The sequence below is a fragment of the Salminus brasiliensis genome, chromosome 16 (genome assembly GCF_030463535.1).
Source record: "Salminus brasiliensis chromosome 16, fSalBra1.hap2, whole genome shotgun sequence".
NCBI classification, from domain to species: Eukaryota; Metazoa; Chordata; class Actinopteri; order Characiformes; family Bryconidae; genus Salminus; species Salminus brasiliensis.
In genome coordinates this window covers 3,750,015-3,768,656 of record NC_132893.1, presented here as the reverse complement: position 1 = coordinate 3,768,656, position 18,642 = coordinate 3,750,015, and the positions used below count along the sequence as shown (strand labels likewise).

Here is an 18,642-nt window from a genome sequence, read left to right as displayed (position 1 = left end):
AAACCACAGGGGAGAAACACTGGCACTTCAGCTCATAAATGAATGTAATTAATGTGGTTAATAAAGGGACTGTAATGAGTAGAATCTTAACGAATCAGCTGAGGGGCCTCACTTACTGGGTATGAGTATGAATAAGCGTAAATGGATAACAGCTTATGAAGGCCTTGCAGTTAAGATGATGCAATGACACACACACACACACACACACACACACACACACACACACATGTGGTCAACCTTTTCCTGTATACTGAAATACGCTGGAACTGGCCATCCGAATGTCATAATAATGATGCTCCGACACCCACAGAGGCATTTGGAGGCAATAACCTCGCCGATCAGACGCCTGTAGAACTCAGGGCTATTCACATCCTGTGTGCAGATGAGGAAGTTTAGGTTCTGCCCTCGAGAGAGAGTGTGTGCTCTGCAAGTTGCTCGAAAACAGCGCACAGTGTTTCAGGTCATGTGCAGGAAAGTTTGCCTCTAAAGCAAAAAACTTAAAAAGGGTTTTGAGAGCCATGCTGCAAAGGAGAGCTTCAAATGCCTCGGAGAAACCAAAGAGTAAGCCAAAGGTATGGATTATTAACATAACATGACATATTGAAGTATAATTCTGTCTATATGCCTTAATAAAATGGTACAGTTTACAACAGTAATTATAGTGGCACCACTGGTGCAGTTTTAGGGGGTTTTGGGGGCGGCATGACCCATTGACTTTTCACTTTTGAGGGGTGTGGGGTAGTTTATTAACATGACGTTCTTTATTATTGAGGTGGTTTGCAAAACATATTTACAGCAGCATGCAAACTTAACTAATACTGCTCTAAAAGATGATGGAAAATATGCATATTTTAGACGTTTATGCTAATAATATTGGCAAGCATTGGATTTCATGAAAATATGGTTAATTCTTGTTCATGTAGTTTTATATATAGATTGCTAGATGTGATATTTTGCATACCAAGGGAACTGCACCCCTGCAGTTCTGGCATTCTCAGGACTTTTAATAGAATTATTAGTATGGACGCACCGATTCCACTTTTCCCGTCTGATGCCAAAACATGATTCCTCAAGTATCAAGTGTTAAATACACAAAATAATGTGAATTACTGTGCCCTTGATTAGTCATGATGATCTATATAAAGTATAAAGTGATTAGGCATCATTACATGTGAATAATCACAACTAACTACAAAAAGAAATGTGATGATAAATATTTATAACAGATGTAACTCGGTTGCGCTGCATTGTGCATTGCTTTTAAATGTAAAGTAAAACTAAAAAAAAAAGTTTGTTTGGACAAATGTGATTAATCATACTTAGTTCCATAAAACAGTGTGATTAACTGTGATTAATAACCACCAAAATGAATGTCATTGTTCCTGATGAACTGTACTAACATAATATGGTCAATCTTGCTTTACCACTCAAATAAAATGTTGTTAATCAGAATTAACTACACAAAATAATGTGATTATGAACCAACAATGTGATTAATGTGATTAATCATGATTAACTTACTAAAACAGTGTAATTAAACATGACTGAGCCAAGCTTATGTGATTAATTGCAATTTACTTTCTAAACGGACGTGACTAATCACAGCTATCCTCCCAAAATAATGTCATTAATCACAACTAATGACTAAGTAATCACAACTAATCAAAATAATATTTAATGATTAGAACTGGACTTCCCAAAATGTGATTCATCACAATTAGTTGCCTAAAAGAATGTGATTAATCACAACTATGTAGCCAAGATCATGGGATTAATCACTGTTCACTACTATTTCATGGAATTAAACATGCAATTAAACAAAATAATGTGATTAATCACAACCAACTACCTAAAATGTGATTCATTATGAATCTACTCAAAAAACAATGTGATTAATCAAGACTCACTACTTACTCATATGGCATCCAAAGGAACATGATTAATCACAATGAACTAACCAAAATAATTTGATCAATCATGATTGGCTACCCAAAGTGTAATTGCTCACTATTAACCTCCCAAAGATACATGATTAATCATGATTTACAAGCTAAAATATTGTGATAAATCACAGCTAACTTAACTAAACTAACTTAACTAAAATAATGTGATTAATCACACATTTCTGCCCAGAATAGTCTAACTATCTAGCCAAGATTATAGGAGTAATCACTATTTACTACTATTTAATGTAATTAATCATGACTAACTACCCAAAATAATGTGATTAATCATGCTTTACTACCTAAAATATTGTGATTAAACACAACTAACTACCTAGAATAATGTGATTAATCATGACTAACTACCCAGAATAATGTGATTAATCATGACTAACTACCCAGAATAATGTGATTAATTGTGACTAACTACCCAGAATAATGTGATTAATTGTGAATAACTACCCAGAATAATGTGATTAATGATTTACTACCTAAAATATTGTGATTAATCACGACTAATTACCCTATGTGATTAATTGTGATTTACAACCTAAAATAATGTGATTACTCACAAATTACTACCCAGAATAATGTGGTTAATCACGACTGCCTACCCAAAATGTGATACTGCCGTTACTGAGTACCAATACCAACTCTACTCAGCCTATATATCCTCTTTATTCTTACTATATATTTATATATTATATTATTTTGGTACTGCCAGCGTTCTGTCTAATATAATCCACTTAGAAGAACACCGTTTACTGTCTGAACCAGTTAGGCTAAAAATCGAATGGTTCTGGAGCCATTAAAAAAAACTAAACTACCACAGTGCCGAAACCAGTACAAGGAGGGGAGTGTAATGGTACTACACTCAAATTACCAGCTTCCTTACACTTCTGCAGGAACTTCACCATCTGAATACCAGCTCAGTGTGGGTGTAGGTACTGAGCTGTAGTTCGAGTGGCTTTACAACTCCACAACTCTTCCTTTTTGGTCAAGCAAATTTCCAACCATGTAAAATGTTCTGTTCTGTTTGGTTTGTTTAAAGGGTTGCAGTCGTTCAACAGCACATTCAGGTCAGTCAGGACAGTTTATAGGTCAGAATCCTGGCCTGGTCATTTTTTTTACAGTGGCAGTGCGGAAAAAAAGTACCACAACGTCAAAGTCGTCTACGCTCACGTCAAACCCTGCTGATACTGAATGACACTTTATTGAAGTGCCATCAAACACTAGTTGCATTACCGGGTCTCCATAGTTCACTTCCATGCCATTTTAGAGAAAAACTGGGCCGGAACAGAGGTGGACGAGTGCTTCAGGGCCTCACTGACCACTTTTCACTTTGTAATCATGTCCTGTCTCTTGGTTATCTTCTCTCGTACACAGCGCTCCTCCAGCTTTGGAAGATTCGACAGTTCTAAGCACCACTCTCCTCTAACCAAGCCCGAGGAACATGAAGAAACGCTGGTAAGTCTTCCACTCTGGAGGACTGACTCAATGATTCTAGCACACTGATGTTATTGAGGTGATACGCTGTGCCCAGCTTCTGTAGCCTCTCACCGCAGAACTGTTACTAAAGCTGGGGTTTGGTGTGGGCAGGGTGCCGACGGAGAGTCTCCCGAGGGAGAGCACAGCAAGGGAGGGATCGGGAAGAAGATGAAGGCCATCTCGCTGACCATGCGCAAGAAGATGGGGAGAAAGTATGTGAAGGCTCTGTCAGAGGAAGCGGTGAGTGTTAAAGGTGCTGAAGACGCTGAAGATGAAAGCGAGAGCTTGTGTGTTTTTTCTCTCTGTTTTTTTTTTTTTTTGCAGCGTCTGCTTTTTTTGCGCCGTTTCGTTTGAACCTATCGCTGAAGAATATCTCCACTTTCCAACCGCTGATGTGAAAAAAACAGGTGTACGTGGTCACAACCAGGAAACCAAGGATGGGCTTTTTTTTTTCTCATTGGTATTTATAATGATTTTTGCAAACACAAAATACTGCTGACTGACAGTAACAGCCAGCAAACTGTCCAAATGTTTGTGGACACCCCTTCTTATGAACACATTCAGCTACTTTAAAGTTGTGCCCATTGCTGACTGACACAGAGCTTCTCAGAACTAGTCCCTGTAGAGAAGAAGTGCTGCCAATAAAATAGGACTCTCTCTGGAGCAGATCAACAAACATGAACCTATATTGGAACCATGCTGCCGTCTAATGTCAGGCGTGGGCTAGTAGAGGGGTATAAAGCCCCCCAGCATTGAGGAGCTGTGGAGCAGTGGAACTAAGCGTGCTCTCTGGAATGATGGATGGTGGAGCTCCATCCAGTACTTTTGGGGTGGTGATCATCATCCAACATCCCAACCTGATTGCTGAATGCAATCAAATCCTCACAGCAGTGCTCCTCCAAAATCTAGTAGAAAGCCATTTTCCTTGGACAACTCCAACAAAAGCAGGATGAGCTCTATTTAATACCTTGATTTCAGAAGAAACGATAAATAAGCAGGTGTCCAAATACTTTTGTCCATATAGTAATCAAGGGAATTAATAAGGAGTTTGTTCCCCTCGGCTGCAGTTACAAGCAGCAGCCTCCAGTCGTCTGGAAAGCCTTCCCACTAGATGCTGGAACACTGCTGTGAGAAGGATGTGATTGCATTCAGCCTCACAAGAGCATCAGTATCCAGCTCATCCCAAATGAATTGGATGGAGCTCCATCATCACTGCAGAGAACACAGCTCCACTCCTCCACAGCTCAATGCTCAGGGGGGTGGGGGTGGGGGTGGGGGTTAAACCTAAGGCTCATGCCCAGCGGTCCTGTTCTGCCTATTATTGTATAGGTCACCCCACAACAGCTCTGACCCCTCAAGGCATGGACATCCACAAGACCTCTGAAGGTGTCCTGTGACCTCCTAGGTGTTAGCTGCAGATCCTTTAAGTCCTGTAAGACCCGCCTGATGTTTTGGAGAGGTTCTGATACAGTTTCAGAGTGTCTCAGGATCTCATCCTGCGTCCAGCTCATCACCTTGCTGCCTTCGCCTGTCTGTGGTTTTAATGTTATGGCTGATCAGTGTATTTGGCAGATATTCTGAACAATTTGGTGGAATTCCCCTTTTACGCTGCATCCGTGTCCTAAAGGCCTAGTTTGAGGGTACGCAGGGTGTGTTTTACCGACACACAGGAAACACAGCGCTTATTTACTATAAACAGCAGCTCAGGAGCACACATAGGTGGATTACACACACAGCTAATGTCTGAGTTATATATGGCAAGGCAGCTCCTGTGGATTAAAGACTTTGCGTGCCAGCCTGAGGCCACGTCCTTGCGTAACCTGCCACCCTGAGCCGCTTTGGCACCTGTGGAATTAAACATGCAATGACTTTAGCTCGGCCTCCTCCTCCTCCTCCTCCTCCTTCTCTTCCTCCGCCTCCTCCTCCGCCTCCTCTTCCTCTTCCTCCGCCTCCTCCTAACAGCACTAGCAGGTAGCTGTTCGATTCACCTGCAGTGTTTAACAGGCCAGCTAATGATAAAAGGGCGATTTCTCATTGGTCAAGCTGTGCATGTGTTTGCTTCGGGCAGGGAGAGGACCTGGAGAGGGACCACGAAGGAGAGACCACCGCGAGCAGGGCTTTGGGTAAAGCCTGCAGAAGGTCCAGTAACTCAGCGGAAAGCCTCTACAGTCTCCACAGCGGCCAAAGCACCTCCAGTAAGCTTCTGCTTCACACAGCGCCTCTGATGAACTCTGAGGTTGACCCTCATACGGGTCAGCAGTGTCTAGTTCACAAGTTCTAGACGTATTAGTGGTCTATTCACATTTCCTAGAACGTCTCTCCTCCATTAACTCTAAACTGGATTCCAGATTGGTCTTGTCCATTAACACTGCTGAACGATCTAGAATGTTCTCCTACATTCACCCTGTTCTGGAACCTGGGAGGTTCTCCACCATTATTACTCTATACTATTATTCTCCATTCACACACTGTTCTATAATGTTCTCCTCAAACTTCCAGAATCTAGAACATTTATCTCTACTCACATTGTTCTAGGATGTTCTCCTCAAACTTCTAGAATCTAGAACGTTTATCTCTACTCACATTGTTCTAGGATGTTCTCCTCAAACTTCTAGAATCTAGAACATTCATCTCTACTCACATTGTTCTAGGATGTTCTCCTACAAATTCTAGAATCTAGAATATTCAGTTCCACTCACACTGTTCTAGAATGCTTTCCTCCACTCACAATGTTCTAGAATGTTCTGGGATGATCTCCTTCATTCACATGGTTCTATATTCAATATTCTTCTCTTTTAACACTGTTCTATAATGTTCTCCTCAAGCTTCTAGAATCTAGAATATTCATCTCCACTCGCACTGTTCAAAAAATCTAGAATACACATGGTTCTAGAATGTGTATTTCTCCACTCTCACTTTTCTATGTTCTCCTCTAAATTCTAGAATCTACGTAGAACATTAATCTCCACCCACACTGCTCCAGAATCTAGAATATGCTCAACCACTCATATCGTTCTAAAATGTTTTCCTCCACTCACACTGTTCTAGAATGTTTGGGGATGTTCTCCTCCATTCACATGGTTCTAGAATATTCTTCTCCATTTACACTGTTCTAGAATGCAGAGTATGTATCCACTCATATTGTTCTAGAATATTCTCCTCCATTCACTTTGTTCTGAAAACTAGAATACTCCCCTTACACTGTTCTAAAATGTTCTCCATTCACACTGCTTTACAATATTCTGCACAGCTCACACTGTCCTGGAATCTAGACTGTTCTCATCCATTAACTGTTCTAGAATTTAGATTATTCTATTTAGATTGGTCTAGAATCTAGGAGGTTCTCACTGTTCTAGAATATTCTCTTTTACTCACATTGTTTTGCTCCATTCACATGGTTCTGGAATCTAGAACGTTGGCCACCATTTACACTCTTACACTGTTCCTATTCATTAGGTGGTGTCACCAGTGGCTCTGATGGCTCCAGTAACAGAGACAGCCTGAGGCTGGAAGAAGAGCTCCCCTACACCGGGCAGTTCTGTGGCCGAGCGAAGGTCCACACCGACTTCGTCCCGAGCCCATACGACACAGAGTCCCTCAAACTCAAGGTAGTGACCACATACAGCCCACGTTCTCCGACATACGCCAGTGTTTGGCTGGTGTTTGTCTGTTGTGCTTATAGAGAATGTTCTCCTCCATTCTCACTGTTCTAGAATGTAGAACATTCCTCTCCATTCAAGGTTCTGCTCCACTGAAATGTTCTTCACCCTCCTCACTGTCCTGCAATATAGAAGGTTCTGCTCCACTCAAACTGTTCTAGAAGCTGAAATGTTCTCCACCCTCCACACTGTCCTGCAGTATAGAGGGTTCTGCTCCACTCACACTGTTCTAGAAGCTGTAATGTTCTCCACTCTTCACACTGTCCTGCAGTATAGAAGGTTCTGCTCCACTCACACTGTTCTAGAAGCTGAAATGTTCTCCACCCTCCACACTGTCCTGCAGTATAGAAGGTTCTCCTGCTTTCCCTCCTCCAGAATTTAGAGTGGCATCCTTCATTTTACACTGTTCTAGAATCAGAAATGGAGAACAGTTCTCCTCTGTCCATGTTGTTCTAGTTCTAGTAGGGATGTTCTTCTCCTGTTTAGACTATTGAGAATGTTCTTCTTCTTCTTCTTATCTCTTTCTCTCTCTCTCTCTCTCTCATGCATCCTGTTCTAAAATGTTCTGCACTATTTAAAGTTCTTTTACTATACTGATCTAGAACATTCTGCCTCTTCACAGGTTTCTGGGACGTTCTCCCAATCACTTTATTAAGCTTCCAGTCAGTATAAAAGCACGTGCCAACCTTAATATGTTGGTGTGTTTTTGGAATAATGGGGTTCCAGCGCTCTCCCTAGATTGAGTTTTAGAACCAATGCACAGGGTGCCGAATGTTCTCTTCCGTTCACTCTCCTAAAATGTTCTCAACAGTTCACACTGTGCTAGAACGTAGAATGTTCTTCTTAGTATTCTAGAAGGTTCTCCTGCTTTCCCTCCTCCAGAATTTAGAGTGGCATTTTACACTGTTCTAGAATCAGGAATGGAGAACAGTTCTCCTCTGTCCATGTTGTTCTAGTTCTAGTAGGGATGTTCTCCTCCTGTTTAGACTGTTGAGAAAGTTCTTCTTCTTCTCTCTCTCTCATGTGTCCTGTTCTAGAATGTTCTGCACTATTCAGAGTTCTTTTAAAGCAGGTGCCAACCTTAATATGTTGGTGTGTTTTTGGAATAATGGGGTTCCAGCACTCTCCCTGGATTGAGTTTTAGAACCAATGCTCAGGGTGCCGAATGTTCTCTTCACTCAGGTCGGAGATACGATTGACATCATCAGTAAGTCCCCCAATGGCATATGGGCAGGCCTGCTGAATGGCAAAGTGGGGAACTTCAAGTTCATCTACGTGGACGTCCTGGCAGAGGAGCCTGCGCCCATCCAGAGGATGCGAAACAACAGGAAGAGCAGGAGGCCACGACCCAAAACCCTCCAGGAGCTCCTTGAGAGACTCAACCTAGAGGTGATGTTTCTTTCACAGATGCCTAAAACCTTAGCTTATCATCACACTTGGCCTTGATTATCCAGGCAGTGATCTGCTTTATTAGCCAAACGAGCCACATGATGCGCTATCAGGCTCACCAGATGATGCGTTTCGGCGAGTCGGGATGAGTCAAGAGCAGGAAAGACGAGTCCTCTATCTTGATGAACGTCACAGGACTAGACGCCTTCAGCATATCAGTGAGGGACAATCAAGATCAGTGTAAAAAAAAAGATGATACTCAGCAAAAAACCTGCTGCTGTTTTTAGACTCATCTGACTCATTATCCAACCTTTGATAATGACATTTGACCTCCAGCTCAGATAAATGTGGAGTACATGTGCCGTACCCTGAGTGTTGACCATGAAAATGACCATGAAAATGACCTGTTCTCACTGCAGGAGCACGTTTCCTCCTTGCTGCTTAACGGTTATCAGACAGTGGAAGATCTGAAGGACCTGAAAGAGCAGCACCTGATTGAGCTGAATGTGACTGACCCTGATCACAGGCAGAGACTGCTGGCGGCTACTGAGTGTCTACAGGATGCAGAATGTGAGTAATCGTAATCTTCAGACGCAGGGTGGTCCACAGAATGGCCACTGGAAAAATCCAGCAATGGACCAGAGATGAAAAACTGAGAACATCAACCACATTAAAAAGCTGATTAATATGATTTTAAAAATAATTATGAATTGATTGATGTTCTTAACAAAGGTCGTTCATAAGGCTACATGACGCATGCATAAGCCCTTCATGACTACTGACATTGACAGGATAGAAGCATTGATCAAGAAGTCCCAGCCAACATGCTCTAATGGGGCTCACAATGGTGGAATATAGGTTCCAGGTCTATCTGTGGTTACTGGGACCCAGTTGGGCTTTCAAACTGGGGCCCTTCGTTCGTTACAGTCCACCCTAATCTCACAATGGTCCCATCTAGGCGTCATGTGCAGTGTACAACCTAGATGGGCCCATGATTAACCCCTCTGACCCTAGTGGGACCCTGGTGGGCATCCATAAGTGAGGCCAACATGGCACTCATTTGAGGGTGTTCCCTCAGGGGATGGCTTGGGAACACCCACATTTGTAGACGTTGTGAGGTGTCACCTTGTGGAAGAGGCTGAAGACTGGCCAGTGTGCTTGAGGCAGGGCATTGTGAATTATCGGACGTTGAGCAAGACGTGGTAGTCAGGGTCAAGCTGAATGCATTTGTTGGAAAGGGTGTCCACAAACTTTTTTTTTTGGACATGTAGTTTACACTGCAGGGTGTATAGGCTTATAAAGGTACAGCATGATATTCAGCCAGTGTGAAGGAAAAGAAAGTCCAATCTAGGCTGAGTCAAAGCTATAAACACACAAAGTAGACCATGCCAACCACAGCTCACACACACACACCTGTTAGAACTGGAGCAGTTTTGCAGAGTCACCGGATTTACTCTGTTACTTTTTCAGTGCTCCAAATCCTGCGCTAAAGGTCAGCCTTGAGCCGTGCAACTTTTCTTAGGCAAGCTAGCGAAAGGCTAAGGCTAATGCTGAGGCTAATCAGAGATGTGGCCTAATTAGAGCCACGTTCATCAGCACAATGACAGAGATAAGGAAGGGACAGGGCGCTCTGGTATTGCGGCCTTGAAAGTATGCAGTGCAGAGAGTGACCTAGCCGCAGCGTAAGGGCTGCAGCTAAGAGGCTGAAGATAACAGGATGACACTATGGACGTGCTACATCCTGCTGTGTGCAGCAGTCCAACCCAGAGCCCAGTCGGAAGGCGGCGACATTTAAACATACATCAGTAACCCGCGCTAATGGACAAAAGTATTGGGACACCTGCTCATTCATTGTTTCTTGTGAAAACAAGTGAGGTGATCTTGCTTTTGTAGGAGTAGCTGTCTCTACTGTCCAGGGAAGAAGGCTTCCTGCTAGATTTTAGAGGAGCATTGCTCTGAGGATTTGATCGAGTGTTAGTGAGGTCAGGATGCTGAATGATGATCACCACCCCTCCTCATCCCCAACTTTCCAACTCATCCCATCCGAAAGTATTGAACCTAGCACCATCCCTTATTCCGGAGGACACAATTCTTCCACTGCTCCACAGCTCAATGCTATATTACACAGTACTATAGTACTATAGTACACAGTAACTAGCCATCAACTAGCCTACTATAGTACACAGTGACCAGCCTTCAACTAGCCTACTATAGTACACAGTGACCAGCCATCAACTAGCCTACTATAGTACACAGTAACTAGCCATCAACTAGCCTACTATAGTACACAGTGACCAGCCTTCAACTAGCCTACTATAGTACACAGTAACTAGCCATCAACTAGCCTACTATAGTACACAGTGACCAGCCTTCAACTAGCCTACTATAGTACACAGTAACTAGCCATCAACTAGCCTACTATAGTACACAGTGACCAGCCTTCAACTAGCCTACTATAGTACACAGTAACTAGCCATCAACTAACCTACTATAGTACACAGTGACCAGCCTTCAACTAGCCTACTATAGTACACAGTGACCAGCCTTCAACTAGCCTACTATAGTACACAGTAACTAGCCATCAACTAACCTACTATAGTACACAGTGACCAGCCATCAACTAGCCTACTATAGTACACAGTGACTAGCCATCAACTAGCCTACTATAGTACACAGTGACTAGCCATCAATTAGCCTACTATAGTACACAGTGACTAGCCATCAACTAGCTTACTATAGTACACAGTGACCAGCCTTCAATTAGCCTGCTATAGTACACAGTAACTACCATCAACTAGCCTACTATAGTACACAGTAACTACCATCAACTAGCCTACTATAGTACACAGGGACTAGCCTTCAACTAGCCTACTATAGTACACAGTAACTAGCCATCAACTAGCTAACTATAGTACACAGTGACCAGCCATCAATTAGCCTACTATAGTACACAGTGACTAGCCATCAACTAGCTTACTATAGTACACAGTGACCAGCCTTCAATTAGCCTGCTATAGTACACAGTAACTACCATCAACTAGCCTACTATAGTACACAGGGACTAGCCTTCAACTAGCCTACTATAGTACACAGTAACTAGCCATCAACTAGCCTACTATAGTACACAGTGACTAGCCATCAATTAGCCTACTATAGTACACAGTGACTAGCCATCAACTAGCCTACTATAGTACACAGTGACTAGCCATCAACTAGCCTACTATAGTACACAGTGACTAAACATCAACTAGCCTACTATAGTACACAGTGACTAGCCTTCAACTAGCCTGCTATAGTACACAGTGACTAGCCTTCAACTAGCCTACTATAGTACACAGTAACTAGCATCAACTAGCTAACTATAGTACACAGTGAGCAGCCTTCAACTAGCCTACTATAGTACACAGTAACTAGCCATCAACTAGCTCACTGTAGTACATTTAGATATCCTTAATTACCTTACTGTACTACATTACATCAATATCCAAATTAACCTAATCCACAACACAACAGCTAGCCTTCAACTAGCCTACTATTGTACACAGTGACTAGCCTTCTACTAGCTCACTGTAGTACAACGTAGCTGCTTTTTAAGCTAGCCTACTATAGTCACTACCCTTAGTTTATCTTAAAATAATAATATCCTTAACATCTCTAAACTTTATTTAGCTCATTACTTATAGTAGTCGGTCAACAAAAGTGTACAGTAGCGTCCATTCAGCTAGCTTTAGCTACTACAGTACATTTTAATTAGCTAGCTTTCTAGGCCCCATAATAGCTAACCCTCATTTAGCCTACTCTAGCACACAATAGCTTCCCTTGAGTTCACTTGAGCCTTGAGCCTACTATAGTATACAGTGACTAGCCATCAACTAGCTTACTATAGTACACAGTAACTAGCCATCAACTAGCCTACTATAGTACACAGTGACTAGCATCAACTAGCTTACTATAGTACACAGTGACCAGCCTTCAACTAGCCTACTATAGTACACAGTAACTAGCCATCAATTAGCCTACTATAGTACACAGTAACTAGCCATCAATTAGCCTACTATAGTACACAGTAACTAGCATCAACTAGCTTACTATAGTACACAGTGACCAGCCTTAAACTAGCCTACTATAGTACACAGTGACTAGCCATCAACTAGCCTACTATAGTACACAGTAACTAGCCATCAACTAGCCTACTATAGTACACAGTGACTAGCCTTCAACTAGCCTACTATAGTACACAGTAACTAGCATCAACTAGCCTACTATAGTACACAGTGACCAGCCTTCAACTAGCCTACTATAGTACACAGTCACTAGCCTTCAACTAGCCTACTATAGTACACAGTAACTAGCCATCAACTAGCCTACTATAGTACACAGTAACTAGCCATCAATTAGCCTACTATAGTACACAGTGACCAGCCTTCAACTAGCCTGCTATAGTACACAGTGACTAGCCATCAACTAGCCTACTATAGTACACAGTGACTAGCATCAACTAGCTTACTATAGTACACAGTAACTAGCCATCAACTAACCTACTATAGTACACAGTGACTAGCATCAACTAGCTTACTATAGTACACAGTGACCAGCCTTCAACTAGCCTACTATAGTACACAGTAACTAGCCATCAACTAGCTCACTGTAGTACATTTAGATATCCTTAATTACCTTACTGTACTACATTACATCAATATCCAAATTAACCTAATCCAGAACACAACAGCTAGCCTTCAACTAGCCTACTATTGTACACAGTGACTAGCCTTCTACTAGCTCACTGTAGTACAACGTAGCTGCTTTTTAAGCTAGCCTACTATAGTCACTACCCTTAGTTTACCTTAAAATAATAATATCCTTAGCATCTCTAACATTTATTTAGCTTACTATAGTACATAACCTTACTTACAGTAGTCAGTCAACAGTGTACAGTAACGTCCATTCAGCTAGCTTTAGCTACTACTACAGTACAGTTTAATTAGCTAGCTTTCTAGGCCACATAATAGCTAACCCTCATTTAGCCTACTCTAGCTCACAATAGCTTCCCTTGAGTTCACTTTCTATACTACCCAAATAACTTTAGGACTACTATAGTACAGTGCTAATTAATTAGCTAGCTATAGTATACAATAATAACCCTGTAGTTAGCTTACCACAGCACACCAAACCGATACCATACCATCAACTAGTTAGCCTACCACAGTGCTTAGCTAGCATTCTGTACTACACAGTAAATGCCACTGTTGGCCAACCACAGTACACAACACCACCCCTGTAATTAGCCCAGGACAGGGCAGTCATTTAGCCAGCAGTCTACACTACAACCCCTCAGTTAGCTTATAACTGTCCTTTGATTAGCCCATTACTGCACTGTAGCGAACTGCTCTCTGGAAGAATTCTCAAAACCTCAGTGAAAACATGGCTTAACGGGTTAGGGTTAGCAAGCTCGTTTCTGGACTCAGCATGAAGCCGTGCTTCGAGGTCAGCTGAACAAATTTCCCCGGGGTTCAGCTCGAGGCTGTGCTAACACAGGAATCCCCCTTCATGCCGCGTAGCCCCTGGGTTTTTTAAAGCTGTCGTTCTGGAGAAGTAAAGACGAAAAAACACACAGCGAAGAAAACGATGTGAGAAAAACAGCGAGTGGAGTCAGTGAGGACACGCAGGCCGTGATGCAAGCGCTCAGATACTGGCAGGAAATGAACTCAGGGGTGAGTTTGCTGCGGTTAAGGCGCTATCTATCATCATGTTTCACAAGATCTGACGCTCTGCCTCAGACCTACTGCAGAACTAGCCGTTTCCCTCAGTGTGTAAAAAGTACATTGAGTACAGGTGTGTTTTGCGAACAGTGTGAAACCTAAGTAGGGCCTCTTTTTTCGGTATCCATGGTCTTTCACGTAGTCTTTTGTAGGCGAGCGTAATTCGTTCAGGGCCTTTTTTGTGTTTACGTGGAGGGAAAGACCAGTAACGACTCCAGGGCCTAACTGCTGTCTCTCTTTTACAGCAAACAGTCAGAAGGAAGGTGAAGGCGAGGACGAGCCCAAATCCCCCACTGACCCAGTCAAAGTGGAGCTGAACGACTGTCCCAGAGACTCGGGCTGCTACATCGCTTCGGACTGCTCCGACAACAGCAAAGAGGATGCAGAGAGCCATCTGCCGTCTCTCGACCCAACGCCAACTGAGGTCTAACCACATTCAGTTTCAGCCCTGCATACCCTTCAAACCGCCCATTTGCACGTCCGGCCACTGGCCTAAAACACAGTCTTTTGGGTCGTCGCCTCTGCAAGTCGGGCGCTACTTGTGTCTTTTTTGACTGTGAATCCGAAGCCTTTGTTCCCTTTCAAGATGCGTGCGTAAATTCCTGAATTAAGATTAAGAAGGTAGTGAAGGTGGTAAATGTCAGGTGTGTATATAAATAGGTCGCGAGAGGAAGTGTGTAATCGCGAATAACATCAGGGCACGAGCCAGAAGGTGATGTTACTCGCGATAACACGCAATTCTATTGCTTTTATACTAAATAATATATATATATATATTTATTATGTAACGTAATATATAGAAAATAATAAACCGCAATACAATTACAGAAGCCCTGAATTTCACACTGAATAGGCTTCAGATCCTTCCGCCAAAAAAGTAGTTCCACGACGAATGAGCGCTAACAACTCCAGGACACCAGGGCCGACTAAGTGCAGGTTGGTTAGGGTACCTGTTGAGGTACCTACGGTAAATCTCAGCTTTTGAGGTATAGAACCACAGAACTGTCCAAAATGAGGAGAGCGCCCCCTGGCTGAAATACGAAAGGACGTTTTCTCTTCAACAAAGAGAGACAAATCAGCTTACTGGAGACGGCGCGAGCGGAGACGTGTCCACTAGCTTGAGCGCAGTAGGTTTTTGTGCATTATTGAGCCGGATGCTACAAACTACTCACTGGGTTTGTGTACGATTTTATCAGCCATTGAAAATATGTGTTTGAAATGGTCACGTGACCTTCGGTTTCCAGAATGTTGGTCTCTCCAGGAACTACATGGACTTGCCTATAAGGACTTTGGTTCAGCGCAGCCTTTTCAATTGTTGTCATATATTATATATTTTATATATCAATAAATATATACATATAAAAGTCAGTAAAATGGGAAACTTGAAGAGTATTGCTGTAAATATACTGTAAATAAAAAAATACTACTGTGACCGAGATCTATGATGTTTAGGCCCTGCTTGGTAGGAGGTAGATCAAGTGGAAAACCTGCTGAATGAACTGCTGTATATTTTCTTCAATAAAAGAGCAAAATACAGAGGTTTGATCATCATCATCATCATCATCATCATCATTGTTTGGAGGAAGCTCAAAGAACAGACCCACACACTTCTCATCAGTCAATTGATTTTCCTGAAAAGCACATAAGCACAGACAAACATCATCATACACAAGGGGCCCTAATTTACACCCTGCGTAAGGGGCGACGCGATGCTCACTGCTATCCTACACCCCGCCAACAGTCAACACTCAGTGGCCAATTTTGCTGTGGCTGATGTTAGCTAGATGTTGACGCCGCTGATGTTAGCTAGATGTTAACAGCTCTACCCGATGTTAAGCTAGTTGCTAACTATTCTGACTGATGTTAGCTAGACGATATTCCTGTCGTAGTTCATGTTAGCTAGATGTTAAGATAGATGTTAAATGCTCTAGCTGATGTTAAGCTAGTTGAGGATCCCTGCTGTGGCTGATGTTAGCTAGATGTTGATGCCGCTGATGTTAGCTAGATGTTAACAGCTCTAGCTGATGTTAAGCTAGTTGCTAACTATTCTGACTGATGTTAGCTAGAGGATTCCTGTCCTAGTTCATGTTAGCTAGATGTTAACGGCTGTGTTGGTCTCGAAATGAGGCGTGTTCAGGTTAAGCTAGTTGCTAACTATTCTGACTGATGTTAGCTAGCCGATATTCCTGTCGTAGTTCATGTTAGCTAGATGTTAGCGGCTGTAGCTGATGTTAAGATAGATGTTAAATGCTCTAGCTGATGTTAAGCTAGTTGAGGATTCCTGCTGTGGCTCATGTTAGCTAGATGTTAACAGCTCTACCCGATGTTAAGCTAGTTGCTAACTATTCTGACTGATGTTAGCTAGACGATATTCCTGTCGTAGTTCATGTTAGCTAGATGTTAGCGGCTGTAGCTGATGTTAAGATAGATGTTAAATGCTCTAGCTGATGTTAAGCTAGTTGAGGATCCCTGCTGTGGCTGATGTTAGCTAGATGTTGATGCCGCTGATGTTAGCTAGATGTTAACAGCTCTAGCTGATGTTAAGCTAGTTGCTAACTATTCTGACTGATGTTAGCTAGAGGATTCCTGTCCTAGTTCATGTTAGCTAGATGTTAACGGCTGTAGCTGATGTTAGCTAGATGATTTCTGTCGTAGTTCATGTTAGCTAGACGTTAACGGCTGTGTTGGTCTCGAAATGAGGCGTGTTCAGGTTAAGCTAGTTGCTAACTATTCTGACTGATGTTAGCTAGACGATATTCCTGTCGTAGTTCATGTTAGCTAGATGTTAAGATAGATGTTAAATGCTCTAGCTGATGTTAAGCTAGTTAAGGATCCCTGCTATGGCTCAAGTTAGCTAGATGTTGACGCCGCTGATGTTAGCTAGATGTTAACAGCTCTAGCTGATGTTAAGCTAGTTGCTAACTATTCTGACTGATGTTAGCTAGAGGATTCCTGTCCTAGTTCATGTTAGCTAGATGTTATCGGCTGTGGTGGTCTTGAAATGAGGTGTGTTCAGGTTGAGGTCAATTTCAGGAGCTCCACTGACTGAAAACAGCCTAGGCAGACATTCGTCAACAGTCAGACGTTCGTACGTTGCTCTCTCGGCAGTGAATTGTCAACACAGGCACGTGCAGCCCGACGCTCGTACACCCCCCCACGCTTTACACCACTGAAATAGCCGAGGATTGAGGACGCAGTAAGCTCCTGTTGCTTCTGAGAGCCAATTCTGACATTCCTACTGGAGCACAGATAAGGTCTCTAAGGTAATGCAGTTACTGGTTAGTAGATAAAGTTGCTGGGATGCCCCTCAGGAGAACTGGTGCAGTGTGTTTTCTGTAGAGGATGTGCAGCAACATCAGCAGAACATTTGAGAGCATTTAATCAGGACAGTCCAACCTTTGCTTACAGCTATATGCTGTGTATATACACTTCCATGCAGCTGTACATTCATGCAGTTATCCAGTCAACCAATCGTGTGGTATCAACCACATCGACCATCAGGGTGGGAGGAAATGAGAGCATGGCTTGATGATGGTTTGAGTGTTTTGAGAACTGCCTTTAGAGCTTACTCAGAATGGTGTGATTAAGAAAACATCTAGAAAGATCAGAGATTAGCAGAGAATGGTCAAAGTGGTCAGAGCTGACAGAAAGGCTACGGTAGCTCAGAGAACCACTCTGTACAGTTGTGGAGAGCAGAGCAGCATCCCAGAATGCACAACAACAACAACACCACATCCAACCTCAAGGAGGATGATGGGCTACAGCAGCAGAAGACCACGTCGGGTTCCGATTCTGTCCGCCAAGACCAGAAAGCTGAGGCTGCAGCGGCTCAAGCACAGGCTCACCAACACTGGACAGTCAAGGACTGGAGAAACGTAGCCTGGTCTGATGGATCTCGACTTCTGCTGAAGCTCCTCACACAGATGGTAGGGTCAGAATTTGCCTGGTGTGAACAGTCCGGGCTGGTAGAGGTGGTGTAATGGTGTGTGGGGGTGTTGTTCTGGCACAGCTTGGGCCTGTAAATACTAATCAGTCATCAATTTCCCATCGTCTGATGGATACCTCCAGCATGATGATGCACCACGTCTCACAAAGCAAAGGTTGTCTTGAAGTGGTTTCAGGAACATGACCATGAGGTCAGTGGTCTTCAGTGGTGCTTCTTCTTAGTCCCCAGATCTTAATCCAGGAGGACACCTTTGAAAGTGGTAGAACGGGAGATTCACAGCATGAAGGAGCTCCTGAATTTGCAGGAATTGGGTGATGCAATCCAGTCAGCATGGACCAGACTCTTAAAGGAACGTTTCCCACATCTTGAGGAATCCATGTCATAAACAGTTGAGGCTGGTTTGAGAGCAAAAGACCCAAGAGGCCCTACCAACCCGACAACTCATCAAATAAATAATA

At 42.9% G+C, this 18,642-nt stretch overlaps 1 protein-coding gene across 1 annotated transcript; it reads left to right on the top strand.

The window, feature by feature from the left end:
• Window positions 1-328: 328 nt before the first annotated feature.
• Window positions 329-15,774, top strand: samsn1b (SAM domain, SH3 domain and nuclear localisation signals 1b). The gene is made up of 8 exons (XM_072659378.1): window positions 329-572; window positions 3,330-3,410; window positions 3,543-3,671; window positions 5,500-5,626; window positions 6,888-7,039; window positions 8,273-8,479; window positions 8,899-9,049; window positions 14,484-15,774. Exons 1-8 carry the CDS (start codon window positions 519-521, stop codon window positions 14,666-14,668), a joined length of 1,086 nt encoding a protein of 361 aa, XP_072515479.1. The 5' UTR covers window positions 329-518; the 3' UTR covers window positions 14,669-15,774.
• The last annotated feature ends 2,868 nt before the right edge of the window (window positions 15,775-18,642 follow it).

Excerpts from the sequence above, each read along its gene's own strand:
- samsn1b (XM_072659378.1), top strand. The coding sequence starts at position 519 with ATGCTGCAAAGGAGAGCTTCAAATGCCTCGGAGAAACCAAAGAGTAAG. Across the intron at positions 573-3,329 it reads AACCAAAGAGTAAGCCAAAG|CGCTCCTCCAGCTTTGGAAG; the intron begins GTATGGATTATT and ends TCTCGTACACAG. Across the intron at positions 7,040-8,272 it reads CAGAGTCCCTCAAACTCAAG|GTCGGAGATACGATTGACAT; the intron begins GTAGTGACCACA and ends CTCTTCACTCAG.